At 38.5% G+C, this 17,702-nt stretch overlaps 1 protein-coding gene across 1 annotated transcript in view; it reads right to left on the reverse strand.

The window, feature by feature from the left end:
* Positions 1 to 17,702, reverse strand: part of otog (otogelin) — a 35,636-nt gene that overhangs the window by 1,815 nt on the left and 16,119 nt on the right. Inside the window, exons 23-54 of the mRNA XM_043243185.1 lie at positions 15,194 to 15,301; positions 14,074 to 14,212; positions 13,841 to 13,975; positions 13,408 to 13,551; positions 13,168 to 13,287; positions 12,560 to 12,676; positions 12,290 to 12,446; positions 12,077 to 12,103; positions 11,807 to 11,974; positions 11,364 to 11,642; positions 11,149 to 11,266; positions 10,958 to 11,037; positions 8,208 to 10,609; positions 7,758 to 7,935; positions 7,442 to 7,590; positions 7,249 to 7,338; positions 6,908 to 7,094; positions 6,590 to 6,810; positions 6,364 to 6,502; positions 6,085 to 6,273; positions 5,791 to 6,000; positions 5,048 to 5,152; positions 4,855 to 4,959; positions 4,483 to 4,584; positions 4,218 to 4,316; positions 3,965 to 4,005; positions 3,765 to 3,840; positions 3,358 to 3,536; positions 3,177 to 3,281; positions 2,726 to 2,845; positions 2,423 to 2,468; positions 63 to 142 (exon numbers count right to left, since the gene is read on the reverse strand). Of these exons, the coding sequence (XP_043099120.1) occupies positions 63 to 142; positions 2,423 to 2,468; positions 2,726 to 2,845; positions 3,177 to 3,281; positions 3,358 to 3,536; positions 3,765 to 3,840; positions 3,965 to 4,005; positions 4,218 to 4,316; positions 4,483 to 4,584; positions 4,855 to 4,959; positions 5,048 to 5,152; positions 5,791 to 6,000; positions 6,085 to 6,273; positions 6,364 to 6,502; positions 6,590 to 6,810; positions 6,908 to 7,094; positions 7,249 to 7,338; positions 7,442 to 7,590; positions 7,758 to 7,935; positions 8,208 to 10,609; positions 10,958 to 11,037; positions 11,149 to 11,266; positions 11,364 to 11,642; positions 11,807 to 11,974; positions 12,077 to 12,103; positions 12,290 to 12,446; positions 12,560 to 12,676; positions 13,168 to 13,287; positions 13,408 to 13,551; positions 13,841 to 13,975; positions 14,074 to 14,212; positions 15,194 to 15,301 (6,415 nt within the window). The remainder of the gene's footprint in view (positions 1 to 62; positions 143 to 2,422; positions 2,469 to 2,725; positions 2,846 to 3,176; positions 3,282 to 3,357; positions 3,537 to 3,764; positions 3,841 to 3,964; positions 4,006 to 4,217; positions 4,317 to 4,482; positions 4,585 to 4,854; positions 4,960 to 5,047; positions 5,153 to 5,790; positions 6,001 to 6,084; positions 6,274 to 6,363; positions 6,503 to 6,589; positions 6,811 to 6,907; positions 7,095 to 7,248; positions 7,339 to 7,441; positions 7,591 to 7,757; positions 7,936 to 8,207; positions 10,610 to 10,957; positions 11,038 to 11,148; positions 11,267 to 11,363; positions 11,643 to 11,806; positions 11,975 to 12,076; positions 12,104 to 12,289; positions 12,447 to 12,559; positions 12,677 to 13,167; positions 13,288 to 13,407; positions 13,552 to 13,840; positions 13,976 to 14,073; positions 14,213 to 15,193; positions 15,302 to 17,702) is intronic.

The raw sequence follows: 17,702 nt of genomic DNA on the forward strand, positions 1-17,702 counted from the left end.
TGAGCCAGTTTTCAGCCAAATTAGAGCCCCATTATTAGGTGTATATTCTCAAATGAACTCACCGGTCTGTTACTACGGCAGTCATTCTTTCTAATTGTCATCCTTACTGTCACTTTCTGACATGACTTCCCGTCCTCTTTACCTACAGTATGAAAATTCAAGAGATTATCTTTTTCATCCTGTATGAAAGTTCTAATTCATTTAAAGAATAACTTCTGCTCTCATTATGAGGTTGAAGCATCTTCTGATGTAGATACTCAGAAGATCAACACTTACTTGTACAAGCCCCGCCCACTGATTTGCACATGTAACCCTGGTTTCACAGATAAGGTTTAAGCCTTGTCCTAGACTAAAATGTAAATCTGAGCTGTTCAGCTGACTGATTTCAAAACCTGTCAGTGCTTTTGTTTTCACTTAAGATGCACACCAGTAATGCTTTTTTCTAAGGCATGTTAAAAATTACCTAAATATCCTAATTGAGCTATGGCCTAATCCTGGCTTTGTCTAAACTCTGTCTATGAAACCAGCCATAGTGTAAAACAAGAGAACTGATCCCAATGTTAGGAAAGAGTGGATGAATTTGGTCTTCTGTTTACTTTAATTCACCACAGATTCATTTATAAAAAAAGGCACAATTTGACACGGGAAAAATGCTGTGCTGATTATTTTGCATCCGACAGCAATATTGAGTGTGTGTTTTTATTATGTAATGACTATTGCTTTTTTGTTTATACAGAACATTTGATATGAGTACTTATGCTTTTTTTAACTTAAAGGAATAGTTCACAAAATTTTCATTCTGTTATCATTTACTCACCCTCGAGTAGTTTTAAACCTGTATGAATTTCTTTCTTTTGCCGAACACAAAAGAAGATATTTTGAAAAAAGTTTGTGAACAAAGAGTTTTGGGTCACTGTTTACTTCAATATATCTTCCTTTGTGTTGGGCAGATTTATACAGATTAAGATCTACTTGAGGGTGAGTAAGGGACAGAATTATATTTTTTGGGTAAACTGTTACTTTAAATGACAGCAGTGACCATCTGTTGAGGCATGCAGGCTGTCATACACAAGTGTTAGCCAATCAGAGCAGTAGGCATTTACTTCCGGGTCTAAAATCCACCATGCCAACAGAACAGAAAATATAAATTATGTTGGTTTCGGTATAAAAACCTTAATAACATTATAAGGGGACCTCAAAGATGAATCCTGGTGGGCTATTTTAACCTGGTTTAGCATCACGTCTTACTTTAGAATTTTTTAATTCAATAAAATCAATTCAAAGTATGAACAGTATTTTAAAAAAACAAATTTTATAATAATAAAAAGTTCACCTTTTTCATCCTCCTCTAAGATTAAAAGTTGTTACAATATTTTACTAACGTTTTATTGCGATGAATAACCGAAAGAAAAAATAATACTATTCTTTCCCCACTTAGCTGACAAAACAGTGATCACTATAAAACTACTCATCTACTGAAAATAAGGTATACATATTAATTTACTTTTTATCAGTGTCATTCATTCCACCACCTCAAAAAATAGCCCCAAAACTTGATTTTCCAATAAAACATACAGATCATAAGTGAGCAGAAGCTGTAATGGTTTGAGTAATGTGGCAGAAAAGGCAACAACATTGAAAGGAGGCAACAGATTTGGAAAATGCTTTGCATAGCTAATGTTGCCATATCACCCAAAACATTACCACAAACTACACATACTATTCTACAGCCTAAGCATTCTGGATCATGCACAGCTACAGAAACTCTCTAAGTGGCCACTACCAACAGTACATTGTTGGCAATCAACAATGCACTGCCCGACAGAGCAAAATGGGGAAAGATTGAGCTGCTTCCAAGAAACATCTGGGAGAAAAGTGACTAGAGGTATAAATGACTTCAATGAGCCGTAAACTTCAAATCTGTTGAGAGTCCTGTATTGTTTGAACAGGGGGAGTACATTGTTGGAAATCAACAATGGTGATGGCGAGCCTTGAGGTCTGATGTTAGTATCAGGTACCTTGTTCACAGTTTGTGCTAACTGTGGGTTTCAACGGGCTAACAGAGAAGGGGAACAGGGAGTTCGCAGCGCCTGGAGAGATTGTTACAGAACATCAGCCTGATGCAAGAAATTAAACTTTTTGCTGTTGTGTGCATATCAGTGCTTTTAAACAATGCTTTTAAACAGTTCTCGATTGTTCCCAGAATGTATTGTTTATTCTGTTTATCTGGTCGATGAATTTTGCTCTTTACCTTACCAGTACAGAACAAACGTCCTGTGTCTTGTTTGTTGTTTTCATTCATACACATTGAGTGGAAAAAATTGTGAAAGAAACAGATGGGGCTTTTAAATGATAACGTTACCCATGTTTCTTGTTATAACAAGAGCAGGAATAAACAAAGGAGTGTAACCTCTGTACTCACATGTCTTGCAGCACCCATCCATGTAACTCACAACAGTGCCCCCAATCTAAGACAAGATGAACAGTATTCAAACAGAAAGTACTTGCAAAATGTTTATTACAGTACTTCTTGTTTTATATCATTTGTGACAAAGGAAGCTGTCAGTATAGTAACCACTGCTTAATCACTGAATCAAGACCAGCAATGTCTGATAAATGCATTATATAGTACATCTCTGTGTCATGCACATGTGTTTGTGTGATGTATTTGATGTATTCTTGATGCATTATTTAGGTTTATGTTTATCAAGAAGAGAGAATTCACCTTCATGCACTCGGTTTCATTAAAGGGGGGACAGCTGTAGGGGTGGGAGACGAGCACAGGTCCTGACAGAGTGTCCGTACAGTCATAGCGCATGCAGTCGTACACCCAGCTGCGCCCTGGCTGGAGAGCGAAAAACACGTTTACATCACAGCAGAACAAAACCAAAGTGCTGCAAGGCAGTCCTTAAAAATATGAGATAAAGAAAGTCATTCAATGAAATGTAAATACAGCTTCAAATACAACATCTTATTCTGCAAGGATGTATAAAATTGGTCAACAGTGACAGCACTGATATTTACTGTGTAATATTACAAAAGACATTGTTTAAAACGAATATTGTTTTCACCAAAGAATCTTTAAAAATGTACCATGGCTTCCACAAAAATATTAAGCAGCAAAACCTTCTTTTAAAGATGAGTGGTAGAGCGGTAGTTAAGAACACGAACATCACCTTGTACATAGTTACGGATCCATTCTCACTCCGGATCAGGCAAGAAATGTTCTTACACACGCCACAGCAGCTGCTGGGCTCTTTAGGAGGGATGTATATCTGGTTCTGGAGAACACACAACACAGTTACAACACAGGTATTTTGTGTTTGGCCGGTGTCTTTGTGCATCTGAAATACTCACAGGCTGGCAGCGTGCTGTGCAGTTAGTGCCAGCGGCTCTGAGGAGGTAGAAACCTGTGGCAGAGTCCAGTGTGTGTGTGCACTGTGTGGTGTAACACACACCCTGATCCCGCTGCTCGACCAGTGTCTGCCCGGGACGCATCACTCCCCGTTCACCATCCACACACACCGCCTCTCTCACTACAAACACACACAAACACAGAGTAATACACATACAAAAAATTGTGTATATATATATATATATATATATATATATATATATATATATATATATATATATATATAGAGAGAGAGAGAGAGAGAGAGAGAAAGAGAGAGAGAGAGAGAGAGAGAGAGAGAGAGAGAGAGATTTTTTTAAATTATATTTCTAATGTATCTTCGTAGCATTTCAAACGTGTGTGCTCTCACCACAAATGAATCTTTTGCAGACACAACGGTTTTCTGGATCAGACAGAAATGCTCTGTCTAACTGCATACTTTCCCCCTGCAACACATTACATCTGATTTCAAATATGAACCAACCAGTCAAATATGTGTCTGATTAGACAAATATTTAAATAATAAATGCATGTAGGGTCATTTTGATAAAGTAACTTCTGGTGACTCACCAGAACACATTTAGGCCGAAGGACTTTCTCACATGCACATTCTAAGAGAGAGAGGAGCTTTAGTCTGTTTTGTTAGAAACACTCAATACAGATTTGCGTTCTGTGTCTTTAGCACACATTCACAGACATTCACAAACACAGACCGAAATACCCTTTCACTGATATCACATGAACAAAGACAATCTCATGTACAGTAAGTACATCTTAACTTTATGAAATTATTATGAAATTATCAGTGCGCTGGTGGGCTTACCGCATGTCTGTAATGGACAACACTGATCTTGAGTCCTTGTGGAAACTACGGCCATGCCAACTGGACACGTGATGTCTAAGCATCGGGAGGTCTCACACACTGCACACACAACACAGTTACAATAACACTTCACTGTTTCAGGAAATTTGGTGTTTTGAAGGTATTTATTTTTTGCAGGTTGTTGTTATATTTTTTTTCTACTCTCCCGGGCTCATAGCTCATAGCTGGGAATAAAAATGGCATAATAACAATAATTTGTACTCACAGCAGTGATAAACTGGACAGCAGCGCTCTGTGCTGTTTGTGTCCACAATCAGCAGTTCTCCATCTTGACACACTGGAGCTGCCTCAGAACATGTGTCACACACTAACACAATAAAAAATCATTAGGAAGGCTGAAATCAGGTTGAAAATTTATTTTAAAGAATGAATTTAAGTACCGCTTACTATTTACATAGTACATGACTTCTAAGGACTTGGAATGTAATGAACAATTCAAAATCACTACACTGTATAATATACTGCTACAGTAATATATAAAATATCTATATGTACACATCCTAATTAATTTCTCTCTTTTTATTCAGTGGAAGAATGTCATTTATATGGGATTTTAGCATTAATCATAATTACTTACTGCAGATGTGTGCTAAACAGCAGCTGCCTTCAGCACGAGTGGCGATCAATGTCTGATCCTCGCGACACACAGGAATGTCCAAGACACACTGATCAGGATCACACTCTAAAAACAATACACATACATGAATTAGTATGAACATATAGGTACACAGACTCAAACAAAATAGGACACTAAATTTGTCCAAACTCACCACATAGGTATTCTGGGCAGCAGGAGTCCGGCCTATGATATGACACCAGCTTCTCCCCATATTTACAGTCCATAGGAGCCGCCTCACACATGCTTTGATTACAAACTGTCACAAAATGATTAAAGGAATAGTTAGCTGAAAACATGTATTTTGTGATCATCTACTCACCCTCATGACGTTCCAAACTTGAATAAGTTTCTTATGTTGAATACAAAAAAATATACATATATATTTAGAGGAATTTTAAAGAACCAAACTGTTGTTGGTCTTCCATAATAGGGAAAGACATACTATGAAAGTAAATGGAGACTATCAACTGCATTCTACAGAGAATCTTCTTTTGTGATCAACAAAAGAAACTCATATAGGTTTGGAACAACTTGGGTAAACTATCTCTTTAAGCATAGAATAAACAGAATCTCCCAAGTATCTAAACTTATTAAGTAATGGTAAAATTATTCCATTAATAAGAGTTATACACATTAACACATACAATGTTAAATAGTGTTGGGCAGTATGAAAAATTTTCTTTTAGTTCAACCCTGGAAATTCAACCCCAGAACGCTTTCAAATATTCCATCACCATAAAAAAATATCTATTTTGTTTAAATATACTTACAAAAAAATTAAAAAGACATCATTTATTTTAACTTGATTGATGTTAACACAGTATATTTTTACAAATGTACAGTCATTCTGCCCAGCCCTTCAATAGATACATGTAAAATGATTGTGTAACAAACCACAGGCTTTTTGGGGGCAGCAGCTGCTGTCATCTGCTAGGCTGACTGTAATCTCTCCTGTACGCGTGCAGACTGGCTGAGGGATGTTACTACAGTTATACTCCACCGGCACTATGCTGTCGTTCTCACACTTGTACATGCAGCAGCCATCCAGTGAGGCTTTCCAAACCTCCCCAAGAGCATGTGGGGTTCCAAAACTATCTGTACATGCTGCAAACATATATCATAACATATCATAAATTAATAATAAAAGCTAGTTCTCTTTAAAAAGAGAGAAAAAGACTAGTGGCATACCACACTTGCTGGGTGGAATGCATAGGGCAGAATAGGGCCGGTGTAATAGAGTTCCCTCTGGACACACACAGCCCTCTGAAAGGCCTGTGCATTGCTCTGGGACAAACTCAAAATCTTGGTTTGGGCAGGATGGGGCAGTGCAGGCAGGCAGACATGCTTGGTACCGCAGATTTTCTGGGCACATGAATGCTACAGAGAACATATCAACAAATGGCATTTAACACCATATATATCAATTGTTACTTAAAGCTGTGTCAATATGCTTTGGTAACTACATACGGCAAAAATCAGAGCTTCTCCATTCCATGCAGATGTTGAATTTGTGGCATGAAGCAGCATAAGCAGCCAAAGCAAGACATGGATTATTCACATATTCCACATCTCTCACCCACATCTCACAGAACACTGCTGGAGGGACCTTCAGAGCAAAAAAATTATGAAGTCCATAAGTACAGGTGTGGATCCAGGTTTGGTATTTATGCAATGTGCATGTTGTGCGCCGTACATAGGGATGGCAGATGGTGAAGGAACGGTTGCTCAGCATGCTCATGCACTGGGAGCAGTCGCCCGTGGTACAGTTGACCTCCCTCCGTCTGCTGTGACTCACGTAGCTGGTGGTGTTGGGAATCTGCCAGCTATCGATGAACACAGCCGGATCCTCTTGCTCAGGCACAACTGTACCATTAGACAGAGTCAAATCATTCAGAGGATTACCATCACAACTACCTGGACAGGGTGACAAAGAGAAAGATGAGAGAGGTGGAGAGTGAGGAGCATGAAGGCATATGACATCCAGTGTAATCTGTGGTTATTAATCTCGTACCACACAAGCCCACTGTGGGGAGTCTGTTGTTATAGCTGTCCATCTCAATCACCATCATGCCTGTAGTGTGAAACCACTGGATCTTCAGACCAGCTGGACTTCGGATCAGATACATGTTTCCTGTGTCCAGAATCTCAAATCCAAACTTCTTAAAACGTGGCTTTGCATACCTGGAGTTCACATATAGCTGGAAAAAGGAACCCGTATATTTTGAACCTCTTTCATTTACATATATATGCAAGGCTAGAATAATAATAATTTTCCAGTTTTATTCAAATCTCTTTTTATTACCTAATACAACTGCAAATTATTTCAAGATTCACAAACAGATGGATACTCACACGTCTCTGCAGACGATTGAGGAGCACTTCGTTGTACTTGTGAGTAATGTTTAAAGCTGCCAGACACAAATTGGTAAAGTTCCACACAAGCTGGAATCAAAAAAAGAATGATATTATGACTTTGATATATTTTTTGTATATAAATGGCACTGGAGTTGTGGGCAGCTAGTCAAAAAAGTTGTGCATATCTTACTGCGTCATCTGGTCCAGAACACTCTTGTACCAGGATGCTGACTGTCTCATTGGGAAGCTGAGCTACCACATATAAAGCAGCTTTATAAATCGCAACACTTTTCCCATCAAATGTGATCAGATTAAGATCAGGAAACACTGAACAACGACCTACAAAAAAAAATAAAAAATAAAATAAAATAAAATATATATATATATATATATATATATATATATATATATATATATATATATATATATATATATATATATTTTATATAGTAATTCAACAAATGACAGAATAGAAAAGATCACAGTAATGTATATAATGTTCTCTCATGGACAGTCCCACCGTGGACAACACTTATCACCATTGACAAGTACAGCAAAGCCAAGCAGACCACAGTTTGGAGGTGCAGGATCATATGGGCAGCTCTGAGACTTATTGAAGAGGAGCAACTGGCCACTGACACAAATAAGCTTTGTACATTCATCCACTACCTCTGAATAAGGAGACTACAGACACATACACATATTATTTAGTTTAGCATGTAATAGTTGACTTTGGTTATCCATATATATATATATATATGGTTATCCATATATATATATATATATATATATATATATATATATATATATATATATATATGTGTGTGTGTGTGTGTGTGTGTGTGTGTGTGTGTGTGGATATATATTACAAAACCTTTATATAAACATTTGTTCATATCAATACATAATAAAAGCTAGTAGTAATACTATACCAAAGTATTTTATAATTGACTTACAGTGCATACTCTGCTTGGCTCGAGAGCAGTCGTTTTTGAAACGTCATGTGTCTGGCTTGTCATCCAGTGTTCTGTTTCTATCATGTAGGAAAGGCTGGTCATCACAGATGAACTCAGTGTTGTTTGGGCAGTGTCTGGAGCAGGTGGCATGGCTGTGACTGTGATATGTTCATCCACCAGAGGGCGCTCCGTAGATGTGCTTGCACTGGTTACAGGGCTGCTCTCCGTGACAGTAGAGGAGCTATGGGGCTGTGTTGAAATGGTAGTCTGGGTAAAAACTGATGCCACACTAGGCACTGGAGTTGTTCCAATTGATGAAAGCAGTGTTGTGGATGGACCAGTTACGGTGGTATACTCTGTAAATCCAAAAGTGTATTCAGTGATGTCAGGACTGTGTGTTGGAAGTGTGCTAGAAGTAGCAACAGGCATACTAGAAGAAGTTCTGTCTAGGGAAACAGTGGTCACTTTGTCTGTAGAAGTGGTTGCAGGTGTTGTTAATGTCGTTGCATTCTTAGTTGGAAGGGAGATGCTGGTTGTGGCCACAACTCGTGGAGTTTCTCGCCTTGTGGTAGCCACAGCCACCCGTGAGGTCAGGGTTGGTGTGACACGGGTTGTGAATTTTGGAGTCATTGTGGAAGGAAAGGTGCTGAAGGTGTCATGGACCAGTGCTGGGGTCTGGCTTGTCGCGGTGGTTGACAGCTCACCTCTATCTGTGTCAAGAGAAACCCTAGTTGTCTCAGTGACAGAATGAATGCTCAAAGGTCTAGCTGTGGATGTTTGAGTGGAAGAAATTATCTCTTTCTCGGCTGCAGTAGATGTTAGCAGAGGTATCTCAGAAGTGACAGTTGTTTCTGTGGTTTTTGTTGGGGCTTGAGATACCGATGTTGCCATTGTAAGTATGGATGGTCTAGATGGAGAAATCTCAGGAAGTGCGGATTTGGTGGTTGGAGCTGTCGAAGAATAAGGAGGATGAAATGTTGATATGCTGACTTTGTCTGTAAGGAGAGAAGTGGTGGAAACTAAACTCCAGTGAGATTCTGTAGGGCTCAGGGTAGTAGAAGCAGAGACATCTTTAGAAGTTGTCTTGTCAGTAGGTGACACATGTGATGTAAGCAGTGTTGATGTTTCTTTTGTAGGTGCTGAGGTGAATGGGATGCTGGTGTAGGTGGTAAGTGGTGTCTCTGCTATCCTGGCACTGGTTTGGGTTGTTTCTGGTGATGGAGTTGATGTGGTTTGGATCACTCTCCAATCCGTCAGTAATGTTCTATCAGTTGTTGGAACATCAGGGTAAGGATATATAACAGATGTTGATTGATAGGTTGTTTTTGCTGTGGTTTCTGTTGGCACAGATGCAGGCGCTTGAGAGGACACTGCAGTCATGTAGATTAGTGGAGCAGCCGAGGAGACAGAAACTGTTGTTTTTGAAGTTTCGGGTTGCTCTGTGGTTGATGTTGAAGCTAAAAAATGTGTTGTTTGAGTTGGGGTTGGAAAAGCAGAACTTGTGGATTTTTCTGTAATGTAACTGGTTGATGCTTCTATACCTGTAGGGGAAGTGGAAATGGTAGTGATTTCCAAAGGCTTCTGTGTTTCAGATATGCTCTCTGGAGTCTTCATAGTGTGTAAAGATGTTGGAAAGGTCAGTTTTTCTGAGGGGACAGAGGTACTTGATTGTAATGTAAGTGTTGTAGTGGATGGTGAGGTGGACTTTGTTGTGCTGATGGTTTCAACAGGAAAGTGTGCACTGCCACTAGATGTCATAGAGTGTGTTGTCGTCTTTTCAGTAGAAATAAAGGCCTCTGCCACTCTTGGGGTCTCAGTACTAGAGATGAGAGGAGAGGACACTTTGATTGTTGGGGAAGTGGCGCCTGTTGAGGTTATGCTGGTTGAGACTGGAAGCACAGGTAGAGTGCTTACTCTGGTCGGCTCCTTACTTGAGGTAGATGACATAATGGGACTGAAAGTAGATGCCGAAGGAACAGCTGTTGTACTTGTGAGAAGCGTCAAAGACTCTGTTGGACTGCCTGTTGTAGAGGTTTCTGAGAGAGTTTCTGAGAGAGACATTGGGCTGGTGTGCGATGTGGTGGAGGAAGTGGAACTGTGGATGGTGCTTGGTGCTTTAGTGGTTCTCTCAGTGGAAGCCAGTGGGCTTGGAGAGGAAGTGGATGTTGTTAATGTGGTAATAGTTTCCACCACCCCTGGTCTGATAGGAGAAGATGTAAGCTTTTCAGTGCTGGGCATGTGTGCTGTGGGTGTGGAAGCAGTGGTGCTAGACCCTGGCACTGTTAAAGTAGTGAGTGATATAGAAACCGCTGGACTACTCAAAGTGGAATGCTCCGAGGAGGATGTTGAGGATATTGCAGTACTGGATGGCATAAATGGAGGAACTACAGCAGGCTTAATGCCTAAACACAAACAAAATATTTATTAGGCACTGCACAAAATCTCTCATTAAACTAAGGTTACTTTTAAACTAGATAAACTGGAGCTTGGATTTATTATGGCAATAAAAAGAAAATTTAAATAATTTTTTAATTGTTTCATTTATAACTTGTGATAAGAAATGTTTTTTCTCAAAGTTAAAATGGCATTTACGAATCATAACATAAATGTAGCTAAGTCAAATCATGTGACAATGATTGTGGAAGTAAATGCCAACCATCAACCTCATTGAAATAAAAATAACAAATAAATAAATGTGATTTTATTTTACAGCAGCATTACTAAGAGAAGTAGAACAAACAGTAGCTTACAGTCCTCAATAAAGACACATCTGTGAGTGATCTCGTCTAGAACCATGTGACTTGGACACTGAGGCAGGCATCCCTCAACCCTACAGAAAGGTGCATGTCAGCCATTTCATTTTGCACAGTTTAATTACTTGTAGATATATGCAGAAAATAAGTGCATGCGTGTTTCCATGTATAAACGTGTGTGCTCTTACTTTAGTATACTGGCACAGCTCAGACCTGATGGGTCACTGCATGTCCTGAAGCATGGACTTACACATGATTCATACCGCCACTGACATCGAGGACCCATTGGATAGTGTGGTATGGCACCTGTAGTAAAAATAATAATTTAAAAAATGTACATGTTTTTTGGAAATATGGCTATAATTATGAGCAAGGACGTGTACATATGTAGCCACATGCTGACCTGTCAGTTTGAATAAAGTAGCTCGGCGGTAACGATCTGAGTGACTGTATTTCATGAGTTGGAGTCTGGAGAGCATGAAATGTAGAAAAAACCCTGGCTTTGCCAGAGACTCTAGCGAATCAAAGCCTGAGATCCATGTGTCTCTATGAAGAACAAATGTAGCTGCATCCCAAAATGCCTCGCTTTCTTCCCACTTCAGCAGTCTCAGCTGGCCACTGTGCTCTGCTTTTAAGAAGTAGTTGGGCCTGTCTGCAGCCTCAAATGACACTAGAGACGTATCTGCAGCATTAACAACACACCCGTAAAAAAAAGCAAGACATACAGTATTTACATAGAATAAGATAATACATCTAAATCAGACATTTTTGCTACAAAATGTTTGGTCTGTATAATTCCAAAAGTGACTTTTATGTTGATTGTGTGCTTATGTCTGCCTGACTGACCATGTGGTCTGGCCTTGCTGACGCCTGGAGTCATCATAAACAATGTCAGGATCTCATCAGCACTGGTCAATTCTCTTCTTGGAACCACCAGTCCACTTGTCTTATTGGCTGCCAACAGTGTTCCTCTCTCTCTGTAGGTCAACAACTTCAGTGGCCCTTTCCCTAAAGCTATGCAGATGTGCATTTACACACACACAACTGTCAAAATTTAAAAATACAATTTCTCAGACAAATTAAACTATTATTATCATCAAAAAGCTACAGATGTACCTTTGTTGTAGTATTCACAGTCATAAGCTGTAAGAGGAAAAAGATAGTGTTACTCATTATACAGGACCATAGAAACCGATAATTTCATAAAAAACTGTAATGTTAAACTATCATTATCTTTTAGAAGAATGTGTATTCGCTATTAAATATTCAGTTGTTGGTTATTATCACAATGATTGATTCTGAGAATATGACTGGGCTGAAGTCACTCACGACAGACAGAAGGGGAACGCCAGTCAATGGTGACGCCCTTTTGGCAGCAGCGGTGAGCATATGCTGCAACACTCGTGCAGAAACACTCACAGTCTCCTCCACGGTTGCAACCGCAGGTGTCCACCAGACAGTTCATATAGAACCATGTGACATCTACCTACAGAGCATCAAACACCTTTAAACACAGAAACCCTCTCTCACTCACGTGGACATTTTGACTCGGTGTGAATGTGAGCATTAATATCCGCTGGTTATCTGCGATCATCTTACCACAGGGTGGCAGACTTGGAACACTTCACTCAGCAAAATCCCACATTGTCTTTTAGCAAAGGGCTCTCGAAGAGGATTCAGATTGCAGGGGTGCCTTATATCAGGACTGTTCACACACTGATGGGACATTCACACACAAACAGACACATACGGTGTAAAGAACTACCACTAGATATGAGACGCTTTAAAGAACATGTTTAGTCATCTGGTAAAAGGAATTATGTATGTGTTTTCCATACACTACTGGACAAAAGTTTGGAATAATTAAGATTTTTTTTTTTTTTTTACTGTTTTTGAAAAATATATCTTGTGCTCACCAAGGATGTGAACAGTAACAGTACAAATGCTTTCTGTTTGAAGCCATCAAATGAATAAAGTACATTTTAAAATATATTAAAATGTTAAAAATAAATTACTTTAAAATTCTTGTAATTTGGCTGGGAAATAAATAATACTTTCACAATAATATTTACTGCATTTAAATTGCATTATTATTTTGATCAAATAAAAGCAGATTTGGAATGGATAAGGGACTTCTTTTAAAAACCTAAAAATCCTAATTATTCAAACTTTTTTATTTTTTCAAACTGTTTATCTGTTTGTCATGCCTCTGCTGCTGTCCAGCTGTTTCCAAACTCCTGTGGAGTTGATGAGTCAATGTTCTCTGGTGTTCTCATCTCATTCGCTGTCTTCTGATCAAAGTTCCCGCAAAGACCAGTAAGCTTGCCCTAAAAGCAAAAAGACACAAATACACACTTGTAATCAGCAAATTCACAAAACTACAAAAATGTATGCTTACTACAGAGTCAAGAATCTGTTTCATCTTCTTTGTGTATGTTTTTTTTTACCTGCCAGCGTGGTCCAGCTTGTATGTGTACTGTGGTTTTTCTGTCCCACAGCACTGTGAGATCTTCTCCAAGCAGATGCACAATGGTATAGTATCCTGCTTGCCAGATATATACTTTCTGCCTGTCGATCACACTGGATGGGTTCTGAAATATATTCACAGATTATTAGCAACCATTGTTAAAGTACATCAACTGTTTCACACCAAACCAAAGACTACAGATTCAACACCATCAGCACCAAGAGGCATTATGACCAACAGTATGATACATTTAATATGTATTAAAAGGATGTTCACTCTTACCCAGAGTGAAGGAATAAGCTGCATATGGTTTCGCCACATATAGGCATTTTCTTCTAATTCAGGCATAATTACACTATTTTATGGTGTAATTTTAGTTTAAGGTCTTTAAAGAAAGAGAAAAGCTCACTCACAGGTTTGCCGGTGTCATCATCAAACACAATGAAGGAGCGTCCCAAAGAGATGAGGAGAGATTTCCTGCAGATCACCCCACTCTCAAAGCAGTCAACATTCTCTGCTGTCACAGTCATCATTGCATCTAATGAGCTCTAACACACACAGGAGCACAATATTAGCAGTCAACAGCAATACATTTTTATAAGAATATTAGATATGAGAATATCTGGATCTGTTGCTAAAAGTTTACCTTCACCAAGTACACCTTGCATGCACCAATATAATCAAACAGGAACCCATCAAATGTTCGGTAGTGTCGGTCTCCATAAGCCGTGCACATTGATGGACATGGGCGGAACTCACACTGAAACGTGCCATGCTGACACACACTGTAAAATAACATCATTCAGTCCTGACAAACAGTTCTCTAGAGAGATACTAAGTGAATAGGTTCGTTTCAGTTACATTTTATGTCTCTATCAATTTTGCTCTAATGATATCTGTAAAAAACGTTTTCCTCATATTCATAATCTAAAATGATCACGTATCAAAATTCAAGTGACCAAATAATCTTCTTTGATTTATTTTGTAGTGTGTACATATGTAGTATGTAAAGATATAGTATAGCCAAACTGACTGGTGTAAAAAGACATATGCTCAGAATATGAGTTAATGTAATCTCACTACTAGGCCTGTCACGATAAAAACTTTTTGTTATACGATATATATTGCCCCATAAATAATTGCTATAAGTAATATATTATTGTCTATGAATATATAATCTTAATATAATAACATAATTATACAAGAAGGCCTACACACTTTAAATTTTCAACAAACAATTCTTAAAAATATTTAGATCGTGGAAAATAAGTATCAGAATATTAGATCAGATAAAAAGATTAAAAACTTAAATAGTAAATACACAATTTCTTAAAAGTAGAAAAAAGACAATTGCACAAAGAACTTATGGAGATTTTTCCATCTACAGATTTTTCCCATTTTTCTCTGAAAAGTAAGGGTGCACACTATTCCTGAAAAACACAATCCCTATTTAGCAGTCAGATCTCTGTATGCACAAAGGCACAGATCCCTAAACAAGGCCATGTCTGCAGATTAAACTTTTTTGTAGAGGGATTTAAACAATTTCGAACTAACACCTTAAGACAACACTGCATTGTGTACGAGAAGCTGCAAAAGACATAGGCACAAGTGTAAAGCAAAACACTTTTTTTACGTTATTGTGTTTTTTCATGCATTTTTCATGTAAATGTAATGGGCAATATATTGCATCATCAAAAATGATTGAGGTCATGTACATATATTGTGCGATAGGTCGAAACATTGATTAGTGTAACAGGTCTACTCACCACTGATGGCAGGGGGATGATACTCTGTCTCCTGGATAATATTCTTTCCCTTTCCACAAACACGGACATGCATGTGGCTCAAAACATTCATCTCCATGCTTGAGGAGCCTGAAATACACACATGCACAGTGTGTCGTGCCAGTGAACATACTAAAACAACACACAGGACGCATGTGTGAGCTAATGTAAGTATGCCATGCATGTATAATGGAAGAGCTCTAAAGATTCTGCCCGTGACAAGAATATTTGTAGGGGTGGAGGGATGAAAGAACGATCTGACTGGTGACATGAGAAAAACAGCCTATTCTCATTCTCACAGATCCAAAGAGCTTCTCTCTCTCTCTCTGATAAAGATCTTGTAATATTGCAGTGAATCATTTCCATTGGCCTGAGGGTCTCTGAGAGTTCCCAGCACACTGTCCGTTAGAACTGAGTAAACTTACACCCCAGATAGACAGGCGTTAACAGCTCTCTTTATCCCACAGCCAGAAAGCTGGATCACTTACTGCCATCAAAGAATGCGTGATCACCTGCTACTGTTCTGCATGCATTAATTAAGAGACAAAGAGATGGATCCATAACTAAACAATCACGCACTCCATTGCTCAGCAATTACCGTCATGCACCAGTGACGCTGTTCTCTCTCTGCACAAAGCAGACCTGAGAAAATAAAACCACGACTCAAACAAAAACTCGGGGGATAAAATTACATAAATACTCAAGGTTTTGTGTGCGTAATTATAATAAATGTTTTCAAATGACTATTTAAAAAAAAGCCATTGCGTAATGAGTAAACTGTCTCGTGTTGTATTGAGTGAATAAATGAATTTGAGTGAATTTCATGAATGAGTCATTAACTGTCAACTATTATTCTATTAGAAAGGCCAGGAAAAGACCTGAAGTGATTAGATTGCTTAGTACTGAGTATTCTGAATGTAAACAGTCAGTCCATCAAGTATTAATCATTGATTTCAGAACTGACAATAGCTAATCCAGCAAGTATTTAGGATATTTGGTGTTTCTGGTTGAGGGTCAATGGTGGCACAGGTATGTCCTAGCCAAAGGCTCGGAGAGATGTTGACATGCTGGTAGGTTAATACTGTATGTGCCTGGTTTCACATGTACCAGCTGTGTGTACATCATTGATCCAATCTCCAAACCTCTTACACAACACATTAATTAGTGCATGCTAATAATTATAATTACAAAAACCCTAAAAGCACGCAAACGTTCTCCAATCAACCCACTAAATGAAGACCTTCTCCATTCTCATATGATATCATTAAACAAATGTTGTTCAACTTGTATATTTTAACAGAGTACATAAAATATGTTCACTCCTTCATTTTCAACTTCACAATTTATAAAAAAAAAAAACAATTAAGTAGACATATATCTGATATTCCAGCCTTTGCTGCCAAATATTGTTAACTTGGATCAGTGACAAACCGCCATCTTTAAAAGGATGGGACAAAACTAATACACAAATGATTCCTTTAGAAATCTTAACTTGTGTTATTCCTATGTCTACTGAAGCTATTACTCAACAATTTTATTGATGTCTCTCTAAGTGATATTTTGAGTTTTTGTATGTATATAGTTTTTTCCTTCTCGTCTTCTTCGATGTCAATAGCATTGTCAAAGATGTGTATTGTTTGTTGGTCGGTTTGGCTATGTGTATAATATAAGTGGTTGAAATGAAAAAATACATTAATTGATTAAAACAGACTACACAATCTTTTTATTTACTGAAAACTGAAAGTCATAGAAGCTAAAGACCATTCAGTTCAAACTAGGTTAAAATTTTAAACTGAAAGTGCACTGATAAAAAGTCAAAGCACAATCTCTGGGTGAAAATGCAGTGGGTACTATTGTATAACTATAGACCTAGTCAGATGCATTACACCTGAGAAGAAGTAGAGGTCACCTGCAATGATCTCTGACCTTAACCCTAAACCTGACCCAAACCCTAAAGGGAGAAAACAGTTGTTCAGAAAACATCTGTATTCACACAAGCTAAAGGTCTACAAGCATAGCAAAGCAAGGACATAGAAACATAAAGATGCCTTTCTTTTCTTGTAGTTTCCTTTCTTTTCTTTTCGTCTTGATAAATGAAAATGTGCTGATTTTGAAGTATGGACCACAGGAATGCCTTTAAGCAGCTTATCAGTTATTTGATCCAGCTGTGCACCTGTTTACTGCGTAAATAAGCGTCGCTGCCATTAACCACTTTGCTTGGGGGTGGAGGAGGGGGTAATTACTCCCTCTCATTAGTGCAGGAATTCCCCAGCTCACAAAAACACTCCTATACCTCCTGCTCCCATGAGGGACAGGGGTATCAGCATCACCCTTAGCTTAATGGACAAGAGAGAAACCGGGTGAGGAGACGACCCATGCTGAAACATCTTTAACAAACCTTGACAAAAGTTACAGAAAAAAATCCACTCTGTGGCCGCTAACTGATGCAGGGTGCGTTTACTAAAAGGACTGGGAGCCAATTCATTTGTTT

This window comes from Puntigrus tetrazona, chromosome 7 (genome assembly GCF_018831695.1).
Source record: "Puntigrus tetrazona isolate hp1 chromosome 7, ASM1883169v1, whole genome shotgun sequence".
Taxonomy (NCBI): domain Eukaryota; kingdom Metazoa; phylum Chordata; class Actinopteri; order Cypriniformes; family Cyprinidae; genus Puntigrus; species Puntigrus tetrazona.